General features: G+C 31.9%; 3 protein-coding genes, 1 long non-coding RNA gene and 2 other non-coding genes across 8 annotated transcripts; 3 read left to right on the top strand and 3 right to left on the bottom strand.

The window, feature by feature from the left end:
- Positions 1-281: 281 nt before the first annotated feature.
- Positions 282-1,617, bottom strand: LOC101217061 (transcription factor MYB30). The gene is made up of 2 exons (XM_011657691.2): positions 1,230-1,617; positions 282-1,136 (listed from the first exon to the last, which is right to left on the bottom strand). Exons 1-2 carry the CDS (start codon positions 1,490-1,492, stop codon positions 476-478), a joined length of 924 nt encoding a protein of 307 aa, XP_011655993.1. The 5' UTR covers positions 1,493-1,617; the 3' UTR covers positions 282-475.
- A 2,170-nt stretch (positions 1,618-3,787) lies between these two features.
- Positions 3,788-7,774, bottom strand: LOC116404134. Of its 2 annotated transcripts, XR_004217052.1 has the most exons (4): positions 7,537-7,774; positions 5,254-7,086; positions 4,683-5,020; positions 3,788-4,572 (listed from the first exon to the last, which is right to left on the bottom strand). It is a non-coding gene; the product is annotated as an uncharacterized LOC116404134 (long non-coding RNA). The 2 variants fall into 2 exon arrangements; XR_004217051.1 differs by lacking the exon at positions 7,537-7,774 and having other exon boundaries at positions 5,254-7,523.
- Positions 7,775-10,209: 2,435 nt separating this feature from the next.
- On the top strand, positions 10,210-10,290 carry TRNAL-CAG. The gene has a single exon. It is a non-coding gene; the product is annotated as a tRNA-Leu (tRNA).
- Positions 10,291-11,231: 941 nt separating this feature from the next.
- On the top strand, positions 11,232-14,776 carry LOC105435713. 2 transcript variants are annotated; one of them, XM_031885271.1, is made up of 4 exons: positions 11,232-12,399; positions 12,478-12,846; positions 14,051-14,280; positions 14,377-14,776. In XM_031885271.1, exons 1-4 carry the CDS (start codon positions 11,490-11,492, stop codon positions 14,638-14,640), a joined length of 1,773 nt encoding a protein of 590 aa, XP_031741131.1. In that variant the 5' UTR covers positions 11,232-11,489; the 3' UTR covers positions 14,641-14,776. The 2 variants fall into 2 exon arrangements, with proteins under 2 accessions (XP_031741131.1, XP_031741130.1); XM_031885270.1 differs by having other exon boundaries at positions 11,234-12,399; positions 14,048-14,280.
- A 745-nt stretch (positions 14,777-15,521) lies between these two features.
- On the bottom strand, positions 15,522-15,602 carry TRNAL-CAG. The gene has a single exon. It is a non-coding gene; the product is annotated as a tRNA-Leu (tRNA).
- Positions 15,603-16,262: 660 nt separating this feature from the next.
- LOC101216592 (protease Do-like 8, chloroplastic) lies at positions 16,263-21,063 on the top strand. The gene is made up of 14 exons (XM_004148660.3): positions 16,263-16,614; positions 16,797-16,984; positions 17,158-17,274; positions 17,651-17,744; positions 17,863-17,961; positions 18,092-18,158; positions 18,366-18,441; positions 18,526-18,592; positions 18,925-19,142; positions 19,305-19,372; positions 19,550-19,629; positions 20,071-20,157; positions 20,263-20,370; positions 20,531-21,063. The coding sequence occupies exons 2-14, from the start codon at positions 16,806-16,808 to the stop codon at positions 20,654-20,656; spliced, it is 1,386 nt and encodes a 461-aa protein (XP_004148708.1). The 5' UTR covers positions 16,263-16,614; positions 16,797-16,805; the 3' UTR covers positions 20,657-21,063.
- The last annotated feature ends 324 nt before the right edge of the window (positions 21,064-21,387 follow it).

Below are 21,387 nucleotides of genomic sequence, written 5' to 3'. Positions count from 1 at the left end.
ATAACATTATGAGATAATGCTCAATACTATGTTGAATCATTAAGTTAAAGTTTTAAAGTTGATAAGCTATAACAATAGTATGAAAAAAAATTAATAATTGAAGTACATCATTTTTTCATATCCTCATAATAATAATAAAAGTTATCAATACAAAAGTGACATTATGATTATTAATTTTTTTTTTTTTAAAAAAAAAGAGAAATTCGACGATTAAAATAGAGGATATATAAGTTGTGGATGAAGAACAAGAAATTAAAATCTTAAACAAAAACAACCGATAATAAAATAGAAACATGAATATGGAAATTTTTACATGATCTATAACAATATTGCTTAACATTGGAAAATATAAACTAAATTCGTTAAGAGAATGTAAAGGAGAGATGAAAAAATATTCCCTCCAAAGAAATCTAAAAAGAAAACAGTATGTTTAGGTAAAATAATGAAAGATAATGATGTCTAATTTCTTCAATATTCATATATTTTCATCCAATATTCCAATATCATTAAGCTCACAATCTCTTGGTTGAGCTCCACCACTTTCCTCTAACAACCATTTCTCAATCATAGAAAATGGCAATCCTTCACAATTCATCCCCTCCTCATGATTCTCACATGTATTACCATTTTCATAACACTCGTATCTCAAAATCGACCTGAATTCCCCATCGCCACCGCCATCACCTCCGCTGCCACCACTGGACTCGGTTTTAACCTCCGTCTTGGCCGGAGTCTTCATCCAACCAGTCAACAACTTGGCTATATTCTCAGTACTTGAAGCATAAGCTGTGGCTTGGGCCTGAGTTTGGGCTTGAGCTTGAGCTTGAGCTTGAGCTTGAGCTTGGGCTTGCTTTGTTGAGAAACAACCAAGTGAAGAAGGGTTTAACAATAATTCAGAGAAATCAGTAGTTGAAGTTTGTGGTGTAAGAGCTTCCCATAATGCTTGTCTTGCCATTCTAATATCAGTTTGAAGCCTTTTTTCCCACTGCCCTCTTGCCATTCCTTGCTTTGATGTATCTCCATAACTATTTGACCTCACTTGAACCTTCCTCAACTTCTTTTTCAAATGCGTATTCCAATAATTCTTTATATCGTTATCCGTCCTTTGCGGAAGATACGAAGCTATCGCTGCCCATCTACACAACCAAAACACAGAGAATGTAACACTACTAACAGTTCCACACCATAAAATTAAACCAGTTGGATATATAAATACAATAGCAACTTACCTATTTCCCAAAAGGGCTTGAAGATGCACGATCATTTTCTCTTCTTGATCAGTAAAGTTACCTCTTTTGATTCCAGGTCGAAGATAGTTGGTCCATCTCAATCTACAACTCTTGCTACATCTAAGCAAACCTGTATTAGAAGGAACAGCCCTCCAGTTGCCAGGGCCATGTTGTTGAATATAAGAAACAAGAACAATATCTTCTTCAGGAGTCCATGGACCTTTCTTCACACCTTCTTTATCACAACATGGAGGCCTTCCCATAATTTTTGCTTGAAATTTTGTAGAAAATTGAAACAATATTGGGTTTTTTGAGAGAGTTTAAATAGAGAGAAAATTGAAACAAAAAAACAAAAAACAAAAATGGTGAGAACTTAAATTAAAAAAGAAAAGAAGAAATGGAGTGGGAAAAGAGTCAAAAAATAGCATTAAATAATAAGTACAGCAACAGCATGCTTTTTCCAAATAAAATAAAATAATGAAATATATTTTTAAAAATTCTTTTTTATCTTTAAAAATAAAACCGCGTAATATTGAATGTGGCAGCCTTCATGTTTAATAATAATATTTAATAATATTAAATAATACATTCTATTTATTGTTTATTTTTTAATACTTTTGTTTATAAAAAAATGTTGTGTGTAAGTGTAATAAATAAATCATGGTTGCTTTTTCTTTTTTCATTTTTCTTAGCTGACTCTACTGCAAATTAGCTAAATAATAATGGGATGTGAATTTCTTTTTCTTTTCCTTTTTTTTACTAAATTTTTCATGCTTGTGTTCTAAGTAAGATGGACATATTTGCAGATATGAATGGGAAGAGTTTCATATATTCTGATGTTATATGTTTAGGAATATTTCCAAAATCTTTTCTTATGTTAATGTTTGTAAAATATATATTTGTATACGTTTCTGTTTGGTAATGTTAAGATTTAGTTTCAAATTCTTCCTCATTTTTAAAATAATTGGCGATAACTTTACTTCAATAGAAAAGTATGTTATAGTGTTCGATAAATAAATATTTAATGGAAAAGTTACCTTTTTTAGTCATCAATTTTTTAAGAATCTGTGTTTATTTTGTAGTCCTCGAGTTTATAAGAATAATTTATTTGGTTTCATATCTTTTAAATATTGAATTTTTAAAAATAAGTTTAAAATATTTTTTTAAAAAAAAAAGTAAAAGTAAATATATTATAATGTTCTTGTAAACATCAGAACTAATAATATATTTTTAGAACTTACAAAACCATGAACATATCCTTAAAAAAAAACTTGAGGAGTAGAAGAAGAGTAATTTTCATTCAACATTAACTATGTTGTTTCAGTCGCACTTAATTTTTTTTTTTACTTTTACATGAAATAAATATTAAGATAAAATATAAATGCTCATTAGGTTAAGATCACTAGTATTAGTGTTCACCATGTATCATGTGTTTTACTATATATATAAACATTTAGTGTCCAAATAAGATCACTTATTTAATTCACGTGTGATGTAAATATGAATTTTTAGTTGACAAGTAATCTCACATCTTATTTGCCAAATTGTCGGTAAATAGCGGATTTGTAAGGGACAACATACATTCCAAGATTTTTCAAATTACTTAGAGGAAATTTGAGAATATTCTTATTTTTTATTTGTATTTAAATATTATATTTTCTCGATTTTTGTATTCTAGTTGTTACTCGTTTTTTCACCAATATGATATCTCTTTTAAAAAAACAATAATATGATATTAAAAAATGCATTCAAGTTATGAATATTAGAAGATTGATTATTTGATTGTGTCAAATAGAAACATACCCAAAAATATAATTCTCAAATAAAAATTGTTTATGATTTAATAAAAAATTTTACAAAATTTATTTTGTAATAATCTAAACTAACACTAGTACAAAAGTGGGCTACGACGACAGTTATTTACTGTCGCGAACGGATTTCGCGACAGTTATTTTCAGTCATAGAAGCGGGAGTCATGGAAAGGCCTTCGACGACAGTTTTTGAAAACTGTCGCAATAGGTTGTTTTATGACATGAAATAAATGTCGTTAATCAACATTCAACGACATTCAATAACTGTCATAATTTATTTTATGACATTCAATAACTATCATCATTTCTTTATTAACGACAGTTAAATAATTGTCACGAATTCTATTATCGTGACATGTATTAATTGTCATGAATATGTTTTTCGCGACAGTTTTTTTTTTGTAAAAATGTCATTGTTTAGTTATTGACGACATTTTTTTCCAGTCAACGATTGTGCAATCGTGACAGTTTTTCGATAACATTAAATGTCATTGTTTTGCCATTGACGACATTTTTTTCCAGTCAAATATAATGCAATCGTGACAGTTTTTTAAAAAAAAATTGTCATTGTTTATCTTATGACGACATGTTATTCCTGTCACATATAGAGCAATCGTGACAATTTATCTTGTTAAATAATTGTCATCGTTCTCCAATTTACAACAACTATTAACTATCGCATTTCTCAATTTCTTATAGTTTTATTCTGTTCTCCATGCAGCTCCACCATTACACGAACCATTAGAATGACAATAATGTAGCTGAGAATGACAAATTTGAAATTATACAAGTTTCACACCAATGTACAAGAAAATAGCCAACACTTTAATATATATACACTATAATACGATTTATAATATTTGTACATCTTAATACAAGTTTCATTAATCCACATGTACGAAATACTAACCCTTAATAAAAAAATATCTTAACTAGCATTCGAATATATTTGACTGGACCAACCGAGAATGTTCGTTTCTGGAAATGATATTTGAAACAAAACTCATGAACTTGTCGACTCCAGTTGAACCTACAAAGAATCCATAACACATACGTACAGTCAATGAATAACTAAATTAACGTCTCAACAAAATACAGAACACAAACAAGAACTTCAACACTTGATTCCATGAAATGAAAAGAGAAGACCATGAGGACTATATTAGGCAAACACAGCAAACAAAAACATGCTGCTACTCTTTCTCTCTAGAATACACATACCAAAAACATACCCAGCTCACTCTCCCATTCTCTATTCATTTTACTACCCCACTCATGGTGGTCCCTCTTCAAATCTGATAATGAAAATGAAGTTCCTAAGAAGAGGAGAAAGAGATCAAGGAGAAGAAGAACGTCCAACCAAATGGCCACTGCAAATTGAACAACTTCTTGGGTTGTTCCTAGTCCTTAGAACAAAACAGCCTACGACAATACATGTACGACAATTTGTAATCCTTAGAGTTAAACAGTTTGTATTATGCAATCATCGCCAATAAAGATGAACTATGAATATCTTCCCCACATATCATCAGCTGTAGTCAGAATTTACAATCAATTGACTAAATAGCTCTAAAATAGAATAGTATTACAAAGTAAGCAAATAAAATAACATACCAAATGAACATGAGACTATAAATGTTACCTTATAGGAAAATTTTCATAGCATTGGAGTGTCGATTTCTTGTCTTTAGATACTCCATAAAGAGTAAGCACAATGGCTAAATTCTCAATTGGAGATACCAAAACTAAAGTCTATCCCCTTAAGGTAAAGTCATTCTCATTAGTAGACATAACCAAATACAATCAACCAACTTCAGAAGTAACCATTTGATTTCTTGTCAATAAACTAAGGTTTTCAACTATTAGGAAATCAGATACTTAGATTTAAAATAATTTACATACATACCAAAACTAATGGACGTCCACTTCTAATATGAACCTTTATTTATCCTTGAACACTTCTGTGAGGAGCAACAGTTACTGTGTAAGAATAAGATAGCTTAGTCCATGAGAGAAAAACCGGAGTTAAATTTCTCTTCTAACTTTCAAGCATCTAAGGAAAAATTTAGCTAACTTGCATTCATCTCCATAGAGCACTATGATATAAGATAATTCTATTGACACATAATTTAATGAGTCATCTCATGAGGATAAAGAACATTAACATAAAAGGAAAAAATAAAAAGTAAATCAATTGTTAAAGTAATACATACTTCGAAAGAGTGGTTGATCAGATGAGCAATGCTTCCAGCCCTTGTAGCATCAATTATTCGTTCATCATCAATTCCAAACATGTAAGTGCCAGCACCGTAAAATAACTGGAACACATTAACTTTTCTCGGTCCAATTCCATTACAGTGGAAGAGGAAAATCCAAAATCTACTAGAGGATGCACAGAGGAATGCTTCTAAATTTACCAAATTCAGTAAACTCACAATTCACTTCTGTCCAGAGAACCATTTTATTTAAGCAACCGAACGTTTATTGAAAAAATAAAAGAACCAAGGGCAAACAAAACTCTATTCATAACAGAAATACCAAAACCAAATTGCAATAATAATAATAAAAAGACATACAACAGAAATACCAAAACCAAATTGCAATAAGAAAAACAAAAAAAACGTAATACTCATAAAAAGGAGTCAATGACTAATCACATAAAACAATCTAATAAAAAAGAACAAGATCATTATCACAATTACAAAAAGTCCTAGTGATCAATGCCCAAACTGAATAATTAAACCTCTTGATGCAGCAGGTTGGAGTACCATGCCAAATCCATTCTGGAACAAGAGAAATCTCATTCCTTAGAGATGAGAAAAAGCTCTCCAAGAACAACGTTCTATATTGGAAAGATATTCAAGAGGTTCAAATACACTCTAAATTGGCTATCTATAGCCTTACAGGAAAATAAGACAATTAACCAATTAACTAAAATATACTAATTATCCTTATCACCTCTCTAGCTTACTTTTTGCATTATGTTCCTATGTCTTTTTTTTGTGCTATGTTGCTCTTTTTCACTTCTTTGAACATTGGTCTTTTTTTTCATTCTCTTAATGTAAAGTCCCGTCTCTTTTTTTTTTTTCCAAAAAAACTCTCTAACTCCCTAGCCTCCCCTCTAAATTTCTCCACATAATAGCGAAGAAGTTTGCTTGCCACAACCTAGCCAAGTCTTTCCCTTTCCTTCAATCTAAAAGAGAAGCTCAACAAATAGGAAGACTATCAACTAGATCATTGTAAAGTTAACTATGATCAAACGTATTGTAGATGTTCAGTATATGGTTCCGACAACCCTTAAGGAGATAAATCCTCAAAGCGATTCTTGGTGTTAAACTAAATTTTTTTAAAGAATTTTTTCGGGAATGAATGGAATCAATAAGTGAACTGGTATTATCTTTAATAAATCCAAAGTAAACCAAACTTGCAAAAAATGTGACTTTTGAGAAAATAAATATACATCAACTATCTTCAATCACTTAAGAGCTCTAAAAATGAACGTAATTCCGCAACTTGATTCTATCTTTTCACTCATGAAACGCGAAAGTACTATAACAACCTTGTAAACTCAGGTATAAGGATGTGTAATATATGAATGGCATTCTTTCAAAGGAATAAAAAAGCCCATATGAATATATCTTGGATGAAATCATTTTTCAAGATGCAGTCTTTTGACGTCCATTAAAGAGATACTTACCTTGGAGAATATATCACGGTTGCGCAAGTTGGATGTAGAGAATGAAAGATGCCATTAGAAGAGGAGAAAAAATAGGAAGAAGAAACGAATTAGATGGCTATAAGTTACATGAAGTTAAGAATAAGCAACGAAGGAGGAAGCAACCATGGCTACATCTACAACAAATCCAACATGTATACTCCAGAAGATAATACAACCCCATTGGAAACAGCAACATAGAATAGAGAGGGTTGTCGAAAACAAAATTGGAAGAGGGCGACGGTGGCTGCTGAAAATCCGTCACCTGGAGGTGGGCGCTACACACTGGCATTCAATGACTAAAATCAAAATCCCTTACACACCCCTTCCCCTAAAGAAAAAATCAAAGTTCAAGGACCCTATTAAAACGATTTTGAAGTTCAACGTCCTTTTAAAGACACAAAACAGAATTCAAAACCATAATTAAACAATATATAGAGTTATCAAATTCCCTTTCACACACTACCATTACTAAGAAAAAACAACAAACAAGAAACAGGCCAATCCTTATTAACCCAATCATACTTTAGCGTAATCGTACACCCAATCTAAACGAGAATCACAAGTTCATATCTATATCTCATACCAACACAATCTACAATCTTTGTCCTGTCAACATACACACACTTATATATATCTTCCATGACATTCACGATATACATTCGACGTTATGTCTACTTCAATTCACATGCATTCATATATATTTTCAGTCAAACCACAGTATACATTCAACACACATACAGTTCACAATCACAATTGAGTCCAGTAGAAAATCTCTTACCTCGATTTCTATGCAAATTCTTCAATCGACTAAATCCAATGAATCAAATCCGAAATATTGGCGAACTGAACCCTCAACAATTCACAATTTGGTTGTGAATTTAAGGGAGCCCAAGGTTACTCCCAACACTCAACGCACGACTGTCGAACTCGCAGCAAAATCCTAAGTGTGGGTCGGTCAGCGGTCGGCTAAAGAAGACGTGGCCGGAGAATCGTGCGGCAGTGCAGCGGTTGGAACGAAGGTTGCGCGGCTGGCTTCACGGCGGTTGTGAGCGGCGAACGTGGCGGTTGTGAGCGGCGAACGTGGCGGTTACTGGTTCACACGGCGGCTCGGGCTTCGACGAAGACAGAACCGGCGATGGAGATGGCAGATCGGCGCGCGGGACGACTGCTGCAAGGTTGCTTCGCGAACCGGAGATGGAGACGGCAGATCGCGGGCTACGGCGGGAAGAAAATGGAAGAGAAAGACGGCTGGCTGCGGCTGGGCTGCGGCAGGAAGGAAACGGAAGGGAAGGGAGAAGGAGACGGTGGAGTCGTCGCGGCGTACGAGAGGAAGGAGAAGAGGCGCGGCAGTTGCGATTGGGGAGAAGGGGAAGGACGCACGGGGAGGAAGAAGGAAATAGGGAAAAGAAAGAAAAAGGAAAAAGAAAAGAAAAGGAAAAAAGAAAAATTTTTTAACCCTAACATTCTATGACAGTTAATAACTGTCGCGAAAAGTGTTTTCCGAAAAATTCCGTCTTTTCCCGCCAAAAACGCGAAATTTTATATTTCGTGACAGTTTTTTTTTTTTCCATTCATTTTTTGAGATATATAACTGTCATTGTAGGGTAGTTTTCTTCTAGTGTAAACTTCGTAATCCTATTACTTCACTTTAAAAAATATATTATATATAGAGTATAAAGTGGTGAGTGTTCAAGTGGTTGAACCTATGTATTTGTTATTAGTTTTGAAAATAAAATAAATATAATTATTATAAATTATTCATAAATGATGTCCATATATATGGATATTTAATCTTGGTTTAAAAATGTGTCATTTGATATATGTTATGTATGTTTTGAATGCAGTTGTACAATAATTTCTCTTTATGAAATGGAGCCATGTGAGGAATAATGTTGGAGGAAAATTCTAATGTAATCTAATATCTATAATATATATTGGATTGTGTGTGTCATATTGTATTTTAAATATTCTTAAAAGTTGGTGAAATCTTTTACTTACGTGTCAAGTTCTACATTTGGCCACGTCTGCTATTTTTTTTCTTTTAATTCAATCTCATTATTAAATTTTCATTTATTATTACCTTATAATTTATTGAATGTAATTAACAGTATTTATATTATTGTAACCTCAATCTAATTAAGTCGTTTAAGCTACACTTTAATGAAATTAAGAGCTTAACTAGGGCTAAAAACATAAAGTTGATTATAGTTCATTTACATCCAATCTTTTTATTTTATTTTTCTCCTTTTTTTGTTTTTTGTTTTCTAATGAAAATATATATTTAGATATATGTTAATTATAAAAGGTTATCCGATAGAAATTAAAATACTTTACATTGAAAATAGTTGTCCAACTTGCAATGAATGTTGCTTCTTTACCTATGCACTCTACTCCTAGTTTATAAATACTCCTCGTTTATTGTTATTAATATTAATACTCACTCCCTCACAAAAATTAAAATAAAAATTATTTCACTTTTTTTAATGGGTGTGACGTCAAATTTTGGATACATAAAATAGTCTAATTTTGAAGTAACAAAATAAATGTATTTAACACATGTGTGATGATGTAGATCACATGATCGATGAAGATTTATTTTAATATAAAGTTATTATCATGGAAAAAATTTCTTATATATATATATGTCTTCCTTCTTCTTTGTTTTATAAGAAGGTCAAGTTGGTTGAATTCTTTTTTTTCTTTAGGGTTTTTTACTCATTAAATCTTCGAATATTATCCATTTGCTTTTTTTCTAGCTTGAACAACATTTTGCAAAAAAACAAAATGTATGATTCATTGGGCTCGATCTTGGCTGAAGTCGAGTAAAGTTTGTATAAAATGGTTGAAGTCGACCAAATTAAAGCCAATTTAGCTTTATATGTTGATGTGTTAGATTATACGTTGGATTGTTTAAGTATGATAAAATTTTAAGATATATTTTAAAAAATGGAATAACTATGTTTGAGTATGAATGGAAATTGTAATAGTGAGAGAAGGAAGAAACAAGTATAATTAATAATGGGAGAAGGATTAATATTTGGCAGAAGAGTGAGAGTATATAAAGCGATGGGATTCATTGAATATATGTATATATGCTATATAATGTTATGTTATGCAATGTATCTCTGCTCAAAACTAAAGAAAAAGCTTGAGATTTGCAAACCCTAAATTAATTGTAACAATAGAAATAGTACACTTACTGTTTTTCCTTTTTTAAACTTAGTTCTCACTTGATTTGACCACACTTTTGGAGTCTTTCTATGGAGGATTTTGTTTCCTATTTATTTTTTTTAGAAATTGTGTTTGTGTGTTTTTCTCTCAATCTGCTTTTGAAAATTGCATATTCTATCAACTAATTCTCTAAATACTTATATCTATATACATGTTCATGATATTAAAATATTACTTTGATTAGTTATATAGTTTGAGATTAAAATTTGAGCAAGAAAGAGTCAAGATGGCCGAGTTGGTCTAAGGCGCCAGTTTCAGGTACTGGTCCGAAAGGGCATGGGTTCGAATCCCATTCTTGACATTTTATTTTTACTTGTTTGCCTCTTAAACCTCTAAAACTAACAAAATTAGACCTTAACCTAACAATAATCGTAAAAATTAAATCTTACGTAATATTTATACTTAAATACTAAATCTATTCAACATTCAACTTGATATCTCTTCTAAAAAATAAATACATACAATTTTTTCAACTTGATATCTCTTCTAAAAAATAAATACATACAATTTTGTCTTAAAACAACTTTACTTCCTATATCACTAATGATTTCACGACTTAAAGTTGTTTTTATCAACTTTGACAAATTTGATTTATTTATGAAAAGAATAAAAGTAAAATACTTGCTTTCTTATTGATTGTAACAAAATGTGGAAGAGATGATGGATAGAAAATAGTAAAAACTAAAACAACAAAATTTACAGATACTTTTTTGGACAATTCTAATTTTACAAATAATTTCTTAGGTTTAACACTAAATCCACCCTAAAGAGATATCAAATTACAACACAATAGCACTTATGTAGGGGTGATTTTCATTCCAAACACCGTAAACTTTAGTTCATCGTATATTACTCACTACTTATTACACAATCATGAACAAGAAAAGAAGTCTAAAACAACGTTTTTCTTTTGAAAGAAAAATCTCAAATATGGTTAACAAATGCTTGGAGTTTATTGTTAGAACAATCTACAAGTTTCAAGTAAGGTTTAGAAAATCATCTAAAACACATTAGGAGTAATAAATGATTGTTACTCTCTTAAACAAGTGGGTTAGTTTATACCCAATAAAAACAAAGTCAATTGTTAATGAAAATGATAGATTATTTATTATATATATATGTGGTGGCCACAACCACAACCTCAAAATTTAAATATGAAAATTTTAGATAAAAAAATAAAGTCTAAACAAATATCATTTTTTAAGACTTAGAAATAGAAATTTTAATTTCCTTCTTCCTTTTTTTTTTTCTTTGTAGAAATAAATAATTTCCATGTTCATCACCCCCGCCTTCCATAACCTCTCAAATTCCTTAAACCATAATTTCTTAGAATCAAAACAAAAAATTCAACTTTCCCAAATCGTATTCATTTTAAAGCGGTTCTCAAAATTTCCAAAAATCTTCAAGATTTTGTTTCAATAACATGTTCTTAGGTTTCACAAACGTGCTCTGTTTTTCCATCAAAAAACAGAGGAACCAATTTCAAAATCTATCTCGACGATGAAGCTTTTATCAAATACCCAATTTTATTTTCTTAATAACGAAGATTTTTGCAACGTTTTTGTAGTTATTTTCAAAACTTTGTTGATCTTCTTATGTGGTCTGTTCCCATTCTTCCTCCGATACTTCAAATACTTCAAGGCCTCCGATGAGAAACAGCCTGAAGATCCCTTTTCAGCTTTGACCTTCCGGTTTCCAACTTATGAAGAATTTCTGAAAACTAAAGAGAATGTTGATTCAAACGAGGAAGATTTTCTTGAACAACACTGCTCGATGCCTTCGAGTTCTGCTCCAGATTTCTTTCTTCATTCTAGAGAAGGGTCAGAAAATTTGTCTCCAAATGATTTGGATTGCACCAATGATGTCGGAATCGAAGACGAGTATGTTGATTCTATCAAAACAAATAAATTTGAAAACGAGGAAGACTCAGAAGTTGATGAGCTTATAAAACCTTTGCAAATCCATAATATGAAAGCCAAAGCCAACGAGAAAGATTTTGTTGAACAACACAGCTCGATTCCTTCGCGTCCTGCTCCAAATTCCTTTCTTCATTCTAGAGAAAGGTCAGAAAATTTGTCTCCAAATTATTTGGATTGCACCAAAGGTGATTTTGTTGATTCTATCAAAACAAATAAGTTTGAAAAGGAGGAAGACTCAGAAGATGATGACTTTATAAAAGCTTTGCAAATTCAGATTATGAAAGCCAAAGCTAAATCTGTGCTGCCATCAATTCCCGAAGAAACAGATTACTCAATAACAACAAATGAAAACGATTTAAAGCCATGGAAGAAGAAACAAGAAAGCTTCAACCACAGAGATTTAACAAAAGAACTCCATAGATTCCACAAGCAATACACAGAAAAGATGCGAAAATACGACATTTTAAATCGTCAAAAAACGTACGCAAAAGGTCAGTTCTTGTCATGATTTCATTTAACATCCTTGCAATTCTGTTTGAATCAATGATGACCCAAGTCGATTTTTTCAGAGTTGAAGATGATGCAATCGAAGGAGTCGGTGGAATCTGTTTCAACAAAGGGGTTTTGTGTGTGTAAGGGAGAGAAGAAAACAGAAGAAGACAAAGGAATTGATGGAGAAATGGAGATGGTGTATGTGGTGCAATTATGGGTTTCTTGGGAGTTCATAGTGTGGGAATATAAGAAAGCTTTGGAGATTTATGGGAGAGAAGACTATGGAAGTTGTAGATTCAATGAAGTTGCAGAGAAATTTGAGCATTTTAAAGTGATGATACAGAGATTTATGGAGAATGAAAAGATTGAAGAAGGGTCGAGAGTTGAATGTTATGTTAAAAGTCGACTTGTTAGGAGAAAGTTTCTTCAAGTTCCTCTTCTCAAAGGTCAGTAAATCTCTATTTTTGTAAAGTTTGTGTTAAAATTCTTAACCTCTCTTTAATTTTTCAAAACTATTTTCTTAGGCAAAATTTTGTAAAACTTTGATGAAAGATTGACTTATACAATGGCCAGTAATGACTTAGAACGAAAACCTCATCCCTACATAATGTTCCATCATATTTGATTTAGGTCCCACATCATATTTAAACTTTTAGAATAGATTTCTATCATAATTATTAGACATGATTTAGAAGTACCTTTTGAAATTAGTCAATAGTGTTTTTACGGATATTTGGAACGATAGTTGAGTATTATACTTGGAATACGTAGTGAACATTGTAGTCACAACTATAACCCATTGAAATTGGTGACCCAAACACACTTAAAAATCAATTTGATTTTTTTGTTCATTCCGTGGCTGTTCTTTATTCTTTTATTTATTTATTTTTGTACAAATTCTCTATTTTTTGTTCATTAACAAATAGATAAAATAGTTTGAAATGATGATATTATTTATATTTTGGAATAAGTACGTTAGTAGTAAAAATATAGATATGATTTTTTAAATCTAAGGAGGCGTTTGAGACGATAAGTGACTTATAATAGTGTAAGAATTACAATAGTCTGAGTTTGAGGTACATACTATTATTTCAGCTTTTGTTAGCGATGCTTTTTCTTTTTGCTTCTATTGTTACTCGGTAAATATTTGGAGTTTAACGAGAGGTGGTGTGAGGAAGATGAGAGAGGAGAAAGGAGGGTGAGAACAACTATTCTCATAATATAGGATTAGGAAAATCCTAATCTTAGTATTATGATTATAATAATACTAGGGCCAAACATAGAGTGACCTATATTAATCATCGGGGCAAACAACCCCTAAAATGTTATATATCGAAAATGTCATGAAAATCACATGTTAATTAGGTAACAGAAAGAGTAATAGAAAGATCAAAGCCAGAAGCAAAGTCATGAAGACAGTGTATATAATTATATAGTTTTGTTTGACCATTTGGGTGAGGATCTCACTTAAGAAAGATGGTAACATCATTCGATCTCTATAAGATACACGAGTTTTTCTTCTTTTTTTTTTTTTTCATTTGTCAATTTCTTGTGAGATAAAAACTCCATGTTTATCTAATATGTTTCTTATAGTTAGCTGTGGATAAAGAAACTAACTATGTATAAGTTTGTCTTTTATGCTTGTAGAAGATGAAGTGAAAGAAGGAGGGTTCAAAGAAGATAACAAGGAAAATGCAGTTACAATTGATAGACTTATTGATATACTACAAGAATCGATAAGAATCTTATGGCAGTTCATTCGAAAGGACAAACTTGTTCATATCTCGACTAATTTAACGTGTCATTTAGAAACGAAACAAGAATTTGCAAGTCCTTCACATTCCAACGTTCAAACACAACTTCTCGTAGATCTCCAAAAAGTTTGTTATTTTCCCATTAAACTTCATTTATGTATTGAAATTTTGTTAAATTATATTACTCAAATACAAACTTGTTTTTTCTTTTCTTTTTGGCAGAAAGAGAGAAAATTGAAGAAGATAGTAAAGAGAAGAAAGTGCATGTTGAAGAATTGCAAAGAGGAATTGGAAGAAGATGAAGAAATTGATGATGAACTTTGCTTCTTAACAATGGTGGATTTGAAGTTGGTGTCAAGGATGTTAAATATGAAGAAGATTACAAGAAAACAACTAAGTTGGTGTCAACATAAATTGAGTTGCATTACTTTTCCAAATGGGAAGATTAAAATACACCCTTCTTCATTTCTCTTTTCTTCCTCATAATTTTTTGTTTTGTTTTTTTTTATCAATAAATTCAAGTTCATGGCATTTATGTTTGAATTGTAAAAAGAAAATTGGCTTCAAGAGAAAGTAATAAAAACTTAAAAGGGTAAATTTTCGTTGGAATGCCTTAAATTTCTCTTGCGATGTTATAAATAACCTAGAACGACTTAGCAATCTGAAGGAGTGACTCGCTTTAGACAGAATTAGGAGGCAACGCCCCCAAAAGTTTTTCTTAATTGAGTATTGATAGTAATTTATGTTTTTTACATACTAATAATATTTGTTCTCCTTCTGTCTATGAACGTAGTTAACACTGGAAGATTTTTACATTATTCATATTGTTTAATTGTTGATTTTGTAAGAATTTTGTTTGTTCAACCTAACCTCATAGGAATTAGCTATATGAAATTAATATTCGTTTTTGTCCCCTTTTACTTTTTGAGTTTAATATGAAGTAATGTTTATGCTTGATTTCTATTAAACATATTTACTTAGCATGTGGGCTCATTTCGAATAGGGCAAAAAATCCTTAGGTTGCACGAAAAATGCATTACACCTTCATTTATGGTTAATTTAGTAGATACTCTTAACATCTATAAACTTAAGTAAACTCAATTAATTAAAAGTTTAAGTGTTAAATTAAATTTAATTTACGAAAGCTTATTTTATTGCTATTAATAAATTTTGCAATCTATTTACATTTATGATATCAAAGTTGTCTATACCACTTATATTCGTAGACTCTTGAAAATGAAAACTGATATAAGTTTGAGATTCAATTTTTATCGATCCAATTTTTAAAAAATAAAATGGAAATTAACAATTAAAATATATATTATTGAGTTAAAAGGTAAATAACTCAAAAAGAAAAAGGAAATGAATGTCAAGAATGGGATTCGAACCCATGCCCTTTCGGACCAGTACCTGAAACTGGCGCCTTAGACCAACTCGGCCATCTTGACCAATTGATATAATAATTTCCAAAGATTATAACTATTTAATGTATACTTTTAGGCCTAAGTTAAAGTCATTTAGTTGAAGCTACTCTTCCTCCTAAGACTAATTTCCAATTGTTAAACTTGCTTTGAGACAGTTTAAAAATAAATAACATGGAGTCTTGTTTCTAGATAAAATATTTAACTTATTTTTATTCCAAAAACTATCATTTTAGTTATTATGTTTTCAATAAATCTTAAAATTAGTCTAAAGTTATTTTTTTATATAAAAATTCATAGTATTTTTCTTGGAAATTCTTATTTAATAGATATTTAAACATCCATCCTTCAAACTTTGATTGTATTAAAAATAAAATAAAATAAAATAACTCAATTTTTGTGGTGTACTCATGTTTTTTTTAAAAAAAAAATGTTTAATAGGTGTCCATAATTCTAAAGTTACGTTTGTCTAGTGTATGTAGTATGAAAATAAGGTTAAATTAGCTTTGAAGGGAAATGGCAATAGGGATTGTAATAAAAGCAGTACATAATGGCCCAAATGTTTGTATAATTGTGGAATGAAGTAAATTTACATAATGGTTTTGTCATAACATAAGGTACCAATCTTCAATTCCAACTATTCAACACTTCCAAATATCCTTTTTTCACCAATGTACTATGCTCAATGCTCTCACTCCTCTAAAACTTATCTCAAGTTCTCAACCAATATTTTCAATAAACCCACAGTCCCCAACGCAAAGACAATTCCCTTTTTTCTTTTTTTCTTTTTTTCTTTTTTTTTTTATTAAGAGAAGAGAATTGGTTAATCCTTGGTGGTTGGTTATGGAGCATGTAAGCTTCACACTTCCATAGAGCTTCCATGGATGGAGAAGATGATGTATAATTGATATACTCACTGTATCTCAAAAACCCACTGCCCATTCGCTCTCTAATCTCTTTTCTCTTTATTGGGTTTTGGGTAACATTTCATGTTATCGCCTCTCTCAGTTTGCTGAATCTGTTGAGAATTTATCTTCAGGTTAGTGATTAGTATTAATGGGGTTATTTAAAATTACCCCTTTTGCTTCTTTATTAATTCAATGGCGAATTATAAGTGAGTAATCGTCTGGGTATTTGGAAATTAGTCTTGTTACGTTACAATGCTAGATTTTGTGTATTTGTTTGGTTTTGAAATTTGCTTTATGTTACTTCTAAATTTAGGTCTTAGAAATGCATGTTCTGGCATGCAATGCTCCGCAACTGCGAATGATGGCAAAATCGGGTGTCTCGACTTCGGCCCAAATGTTGGGAAGGAGAGAACTGTGCTTTGATGGTGTCTCATCTGTATGCTCTTCTTCTCAGCCTTCTACTTCAAGTCCCAGCACTTCAGAATCCATTTTCATTCAAAGGTTGTTTTTCTCTCCTTTTTACTTTGTGCTATTGCATCGTTTGATCCATTTTTTCTGTCCATCTTTTAGCCATTGGTATGCTTATAGGTGTTTTAGCTTTAAGTTTTGTTGTTGGTTGTTGGTTTTGAACTTTGTGGGAAGTTCTGTAATTCATTTAGCTGATTATTATTCAGGAGGGCTGATGACGACTCTGGGGATCTTGGTTCTGTAGTGAACAGAAAATTTCTTTTCACGACTCGGCGGACGTTATTTGTTAGTTTGTCCCTGAGTTTGTGGCCTTATCCTTCCAGGTACTCGACTACTTTCCTAGAGTTTCAGGTTTATCCTCTGTTAAGTGAACTCGTATTTAGTTATTCTATACTGGTCTCAACTTGTCATTGTTATTTTTTATGTCAAAGATGGAATGTCGTGGCGACTAACGCTTACATTTGTCATTTTTGTGTGTGGAAATGAAATGTTGTGGTTAAATAGCAAACTTGTTAAGTTTGGAAACTGACAGCATGAACAAATCTTCCCTCTCAACTTGAAATGTGCAAATTTTTTATCTGAGGGTTCTAAGAAGCATAGTTGTTAATTTACAGCAACTTGTACAGAGTTATATGGCTGTTTATACTTTGAGTTATACTTTTATGAAAAAAACAACTTATTTATAACCAAGCTGTGTAGTGTATTTACAGCTCAAGCTTTGGGCGATCCATCTGTGACCATAGATGAAGTAACTCCCACTATTTCACCTTCTGGATCCCTTTTTCCTACAGAGGTTCTTTCTTTTCACTTGATATTTATATTCGCTTTCTTTCTACTTTGATTCATTTTGGAACTTTATTACATTGTTGTTATTTATCATGGCGTGTGAATGAGAAATATGTGATTGACAGGAAAGGATTGCCCAATTATTTGAAAAGAATACATACTCTGTTGTCAACATTTTTGACGTGACTTTGCGTCCTCAACTCAATGTAACTGGTATGGTTGAGGTAATCAGCAATGAAACAATGGTTAACGTTGTATTAGCAACTTCGACACATTACAAATTGGCATATCCCAAGCCATCTATTATTCTCCTTTTTTTATATTCTTCATAATGACCCTAAACATTATTCGTAGATTCCTGAAGGAAATGGGTCTGGAGTAGTCTGGGACGATCAAGGACATATTGTAACAAACTATCATGGTGAGTGTTCTTAACAACCCAGTGAAATGGTCTGACTTTCCACACACAACTAAAAACAATTACATATTGAATGACTTCAACAAGGATCATCTGAATCTTGCAATGTAGTTTTACCAAATTATGGTATTTCACCTATTGTACTTTATACTGTCATTCTAAAAGGAGTGCAACATTTCCTCATAGCCTTTGGTTTTTATTACTAAACAGTAATTGCTAGTGCCCTTGCAAGAAATCCAAGCGCTGGGCAGGTTGTTGCACGAGTTAATATTTTAGCGTCTGATGGGTGAGGACACTTGAAGCTAGATCAGTATACTACTGTGCTAAACAACGTGTATCTGTTTCCTCAAATTTCTAAATCTTTGAATAGGATACAGAAGAATTTTGAAGGAAAGCTTATTGGTGCAGACCGCACAAAGGATCTAGCTGTTTTAAAGGTAATGCTTGTCAACTTTAAATTCCTATGCTTTATAGTTTATCGAAAATTTTTCACTTTTGGATGAGTATTTTATCTGCTCTCAAGTTTGGGCTGAGTACTCTTCTTTTAATGGAATTAAACCCATTTCTTATCCTGACATCGGTTTGTTTGCATTTTAGATTTACTAGTTCTAATGTGAACAGCCGATGCATGAGTTTAGATTAGTTCAAGCATGCATGATTATCATTGTTATTCCCCTCAACAAATTTTTATAACTGGTTGTGGACTTCGAAGACTATTGCTTGCCGTCAAAAGTCTAACAAAAAATGAGATAATCTTTGGTCCTTGCAGGTAGATGCCTCGAACGATTTATTGAGACCAATCAAGGTGGGACAGTCATCTTCTCTTAAAGTAGGGCAACAGTGTTTGGCAATTGGAAATCCTTTTGGTTTTGATCATACTCTCACAGTTGGAGTCATTAGTGGCCTAAATCGTGACATTTTTAGTCAGACTGGTGTCACCATTGGTGGTGGAATCCAAACAGATGCAGCTATCAATCCTGGGAATAGGTCGGTTTAATTTCATTCCGAAATGGATTCTTCCACATTCATTCTTTCTTCAGGCAAATATTGTCTTTTTATCCCTTTCTTTGATTGCTGAATCTGTTACTTACCACCTCATATATTTAATTTTGACATCTAGGAGCTCATGTTTTCCTGTATCTTTGACAGTGGAGGTCCTCTACTTGATTCGAAAGGGAACTTAATTGGTATCAATACTGCTATTTTTACTCAAACAGGTAATGTCCATCCTTCTCCCGTCAAGTGCCAATTCTCCATCAATGCTCAGTTCAACAATCCTCACTGTAATGACGGGATAGCTGATATGATTTTCACATTTACCTAACCTCGTTCTACTCTTCAACGACAGAAAATTGGAATGTGATTAACATCAGTCTGTACTATTATGTTTACAGGAATATCAGCTGGTGTTGGTTTTGCAATCCCATCTTCAACCGTAGTCAAGATTGTACCTCAGTTGATCCAATTTGGTAGAGTAAGTGATCTTGGTTTCTAGTGAATTAAGGTGTAAGATTATGGTTAAATTGAAGTTTAGAACTTAAAAATTTATTGCTTGTATCTAATAAGTTCTTAGACTTTAAAATGTTTCTAACGAGTCTCTAAACTTGCAAATTGAAGTTTTTATCTAATAAGACATTCAACTCTCAATTTTTTTCTCTGTTTGGATCTGTGGATTCTTAAAAAATGTTGATTAGGTCAAAAACCTATTAAAAACTTGGAGCCTTATTAGACATAAAACTAAAAGTTTAGGAACTTGTTAGACCTTTTTTTTCTAAGTTGAGGGACCAATTAGATATAACATTGAAAGTTTTCAAATCTAAACTTATAATTTAACTTAAAAGATTAATTTTATTACTATACAAAGATTGTGAGGCTTTCAAACCATTCATTACTAGCATTCTGGGTTTTCATACAGGTCGTGCGAGCTGGCATAAATGTAGATTTCGCTCCTGATCTAATTACAAATCAACTCAACGTTCGTGATGGAGCTCTAATTCTGCAGGTAGACTCTCCCAAGACTAATTCCATCTTCTTCATTTTTGTTCCTTTCCTTCTAGCATGCATCAAGTAATTCAATTTGACGTTATTTATAACTTTGACTCCTTAGGTTCCTGCAAATAGTCCTGCAGCCAAAGCCGGACTATTGCCCACCACCAGAGGTTTTGCAGGCAATATAGTGCTTGGGGATATCATCGCTGCCATCGATAATAAACCAGTAAGCCCTTCCTTTCTTTCCCAGAAAATGTTGCATTTCCAGCTGCTGCCTTAAACGAGGAGAACATTTCTGTATAATAGCATGAACATTCCCTCCACAGTATTCAAGAAAGTTCCCATTGTTTGTTGAGGATATATATGGTTTTCTCGTCTGTTTACAGGTAAAAAATAAAGCAGAACTGTACAAGTTAATGGATGAGTACAATGCAGGAGACAAAGTTATTTTAAAGATAAAGAGAGGAGGGCAAAGTCTGGAGCTGCCGTTGATATTAGAAGAAAGTCAGTAGAAACCTTGCTAATAACACACTAACCATTTGGACGTTCTACTTGAAATCAAATGGAGAAGAAGATTAAGAGGAGCAATGGAAGTGAAGCGAAGCACGGTGTAAAATGAGTGATCTTTTAGTATAAAATCAAAGCTTTCCATGAAAATTGTTTGTTTTGAGTTGCATATTTCATATTATAACAGCAACTGCAAGCATGAAATGTGGTGAGTTCTCATGGGGTGGATTCAACTTTTCAACTTGATGCCTTGTTGGTAATGGGAGAGATGGGAAGAATCAAATATTGGGTTTTGATAGAATTTGATGTAAATGTTACGTAAAGATGAAAGTCAATATGTGCTTCTGTACTATTGCTTATTTACTTCATATATCTTCCTTGTTTTGGAAATAATTTTATGTCTTATTGGTTCGTTACGTTGAGCAACGTTGTAGTGCTTAGAACCTCACTCCTTACCCTAAATATTGGTAGATATCAAACTTGTCCTACTTTGACTAAGCCTTGATCATTTCAGAGATAATATTAGTTACGTGTTTAAATTAATTTACTTAATAAGATAGTTTATGAGTGTAATTAAAACAATTATCTCTAAACCAAGTAATAATTAATACAATTTTTTATCTTCAAGATTGTAAATTGATACAATTATAAAAATTTATGATTTAAATTGATACATAGTCACCATTTTAAGAGCTCAAAATTTTAAGATATAATTTGAGATTATGAACTGATTAGA

Source organism: Cucumis sativus, chromosome 5, assembly GCF_000004075.3.
Source record: "Cucumis sativus cultivar 9930 chromosome 5, Cucumber_9930_V3, whole genome shotgun sequence".
Classification (NCBI taxonomy): domain Eukaryota; kingdom Viridiplantae; phylum Streptophyta; class Magnoliopsida; order Cucurbitales; family Cucurbitaceae; genus Cucumis; species Cucumis sativus.
This window is presented reverse-complemented; position numbering and strand designations above follow the sequence as displayed.

Excerpts from the sequence above, each read along its gene's own strand:
- LOC101217061 (XM_011657691.2), bottom strand. The coding sequence starts at position 1,492 with ATGGGAAGGCCTCCATGTTGTGATAAAGAAGGTGTGAAGAAAGGTCCA. Across the intron at positions 1,137-1,229 it reads CAAGCCCTTTTGGGAAATAG|ATGGGCAGCGATAGCTTCGT; the intron begins GTAAGTTGCTAT and ends TTGGTTGTGTAG.
- LOC105435713 (XM_031885270.1), top strand. The coding sequence starts at position 11,490 with ATGAAGCTTTTATCAAATACCCAATTTTATTTTCTTAATAACGAAGAT. Across the intron at positions 12,400-12,477 it reads TCAAAAAACGTACGCAAAAG|AGTTGAAGATGATGCAATCG; the intron begins GTCAGTTCTTGT and ends CGATTTTTTCAG. Across the intron at positions 12,847-14,047 it reads TCAAGTTCCTCTTCTCAAAG|AAGATGAAGTGAAAGAAGGA; the intron begins GTCAGTAAATCT and ends TTATGCTTGTAG.
- LOC101216592 (XM_004148660.3), top strand. The coding sequence starts at position 16,806 with ATGCATGTTCTGGCATGCAATGCTCCGCAACTGCGAATGATGGCAAAA. Across the intron at positions 17,275-17,650 it reads TTGTGGCCTTATCCTTCCAG|TGTATTTACAGCTCAAGCTT; the intron begins GTACTCGACTAC and ends CAAGCTGTGTAG. Across the intron at positions 19,143-19,304 it reads GCTATCAATCCTGGGAATAG|TGGAGGTCCTCTACTTGATT; the intron begins GTCGGTTTAATT and ends TATCTTTGACAG.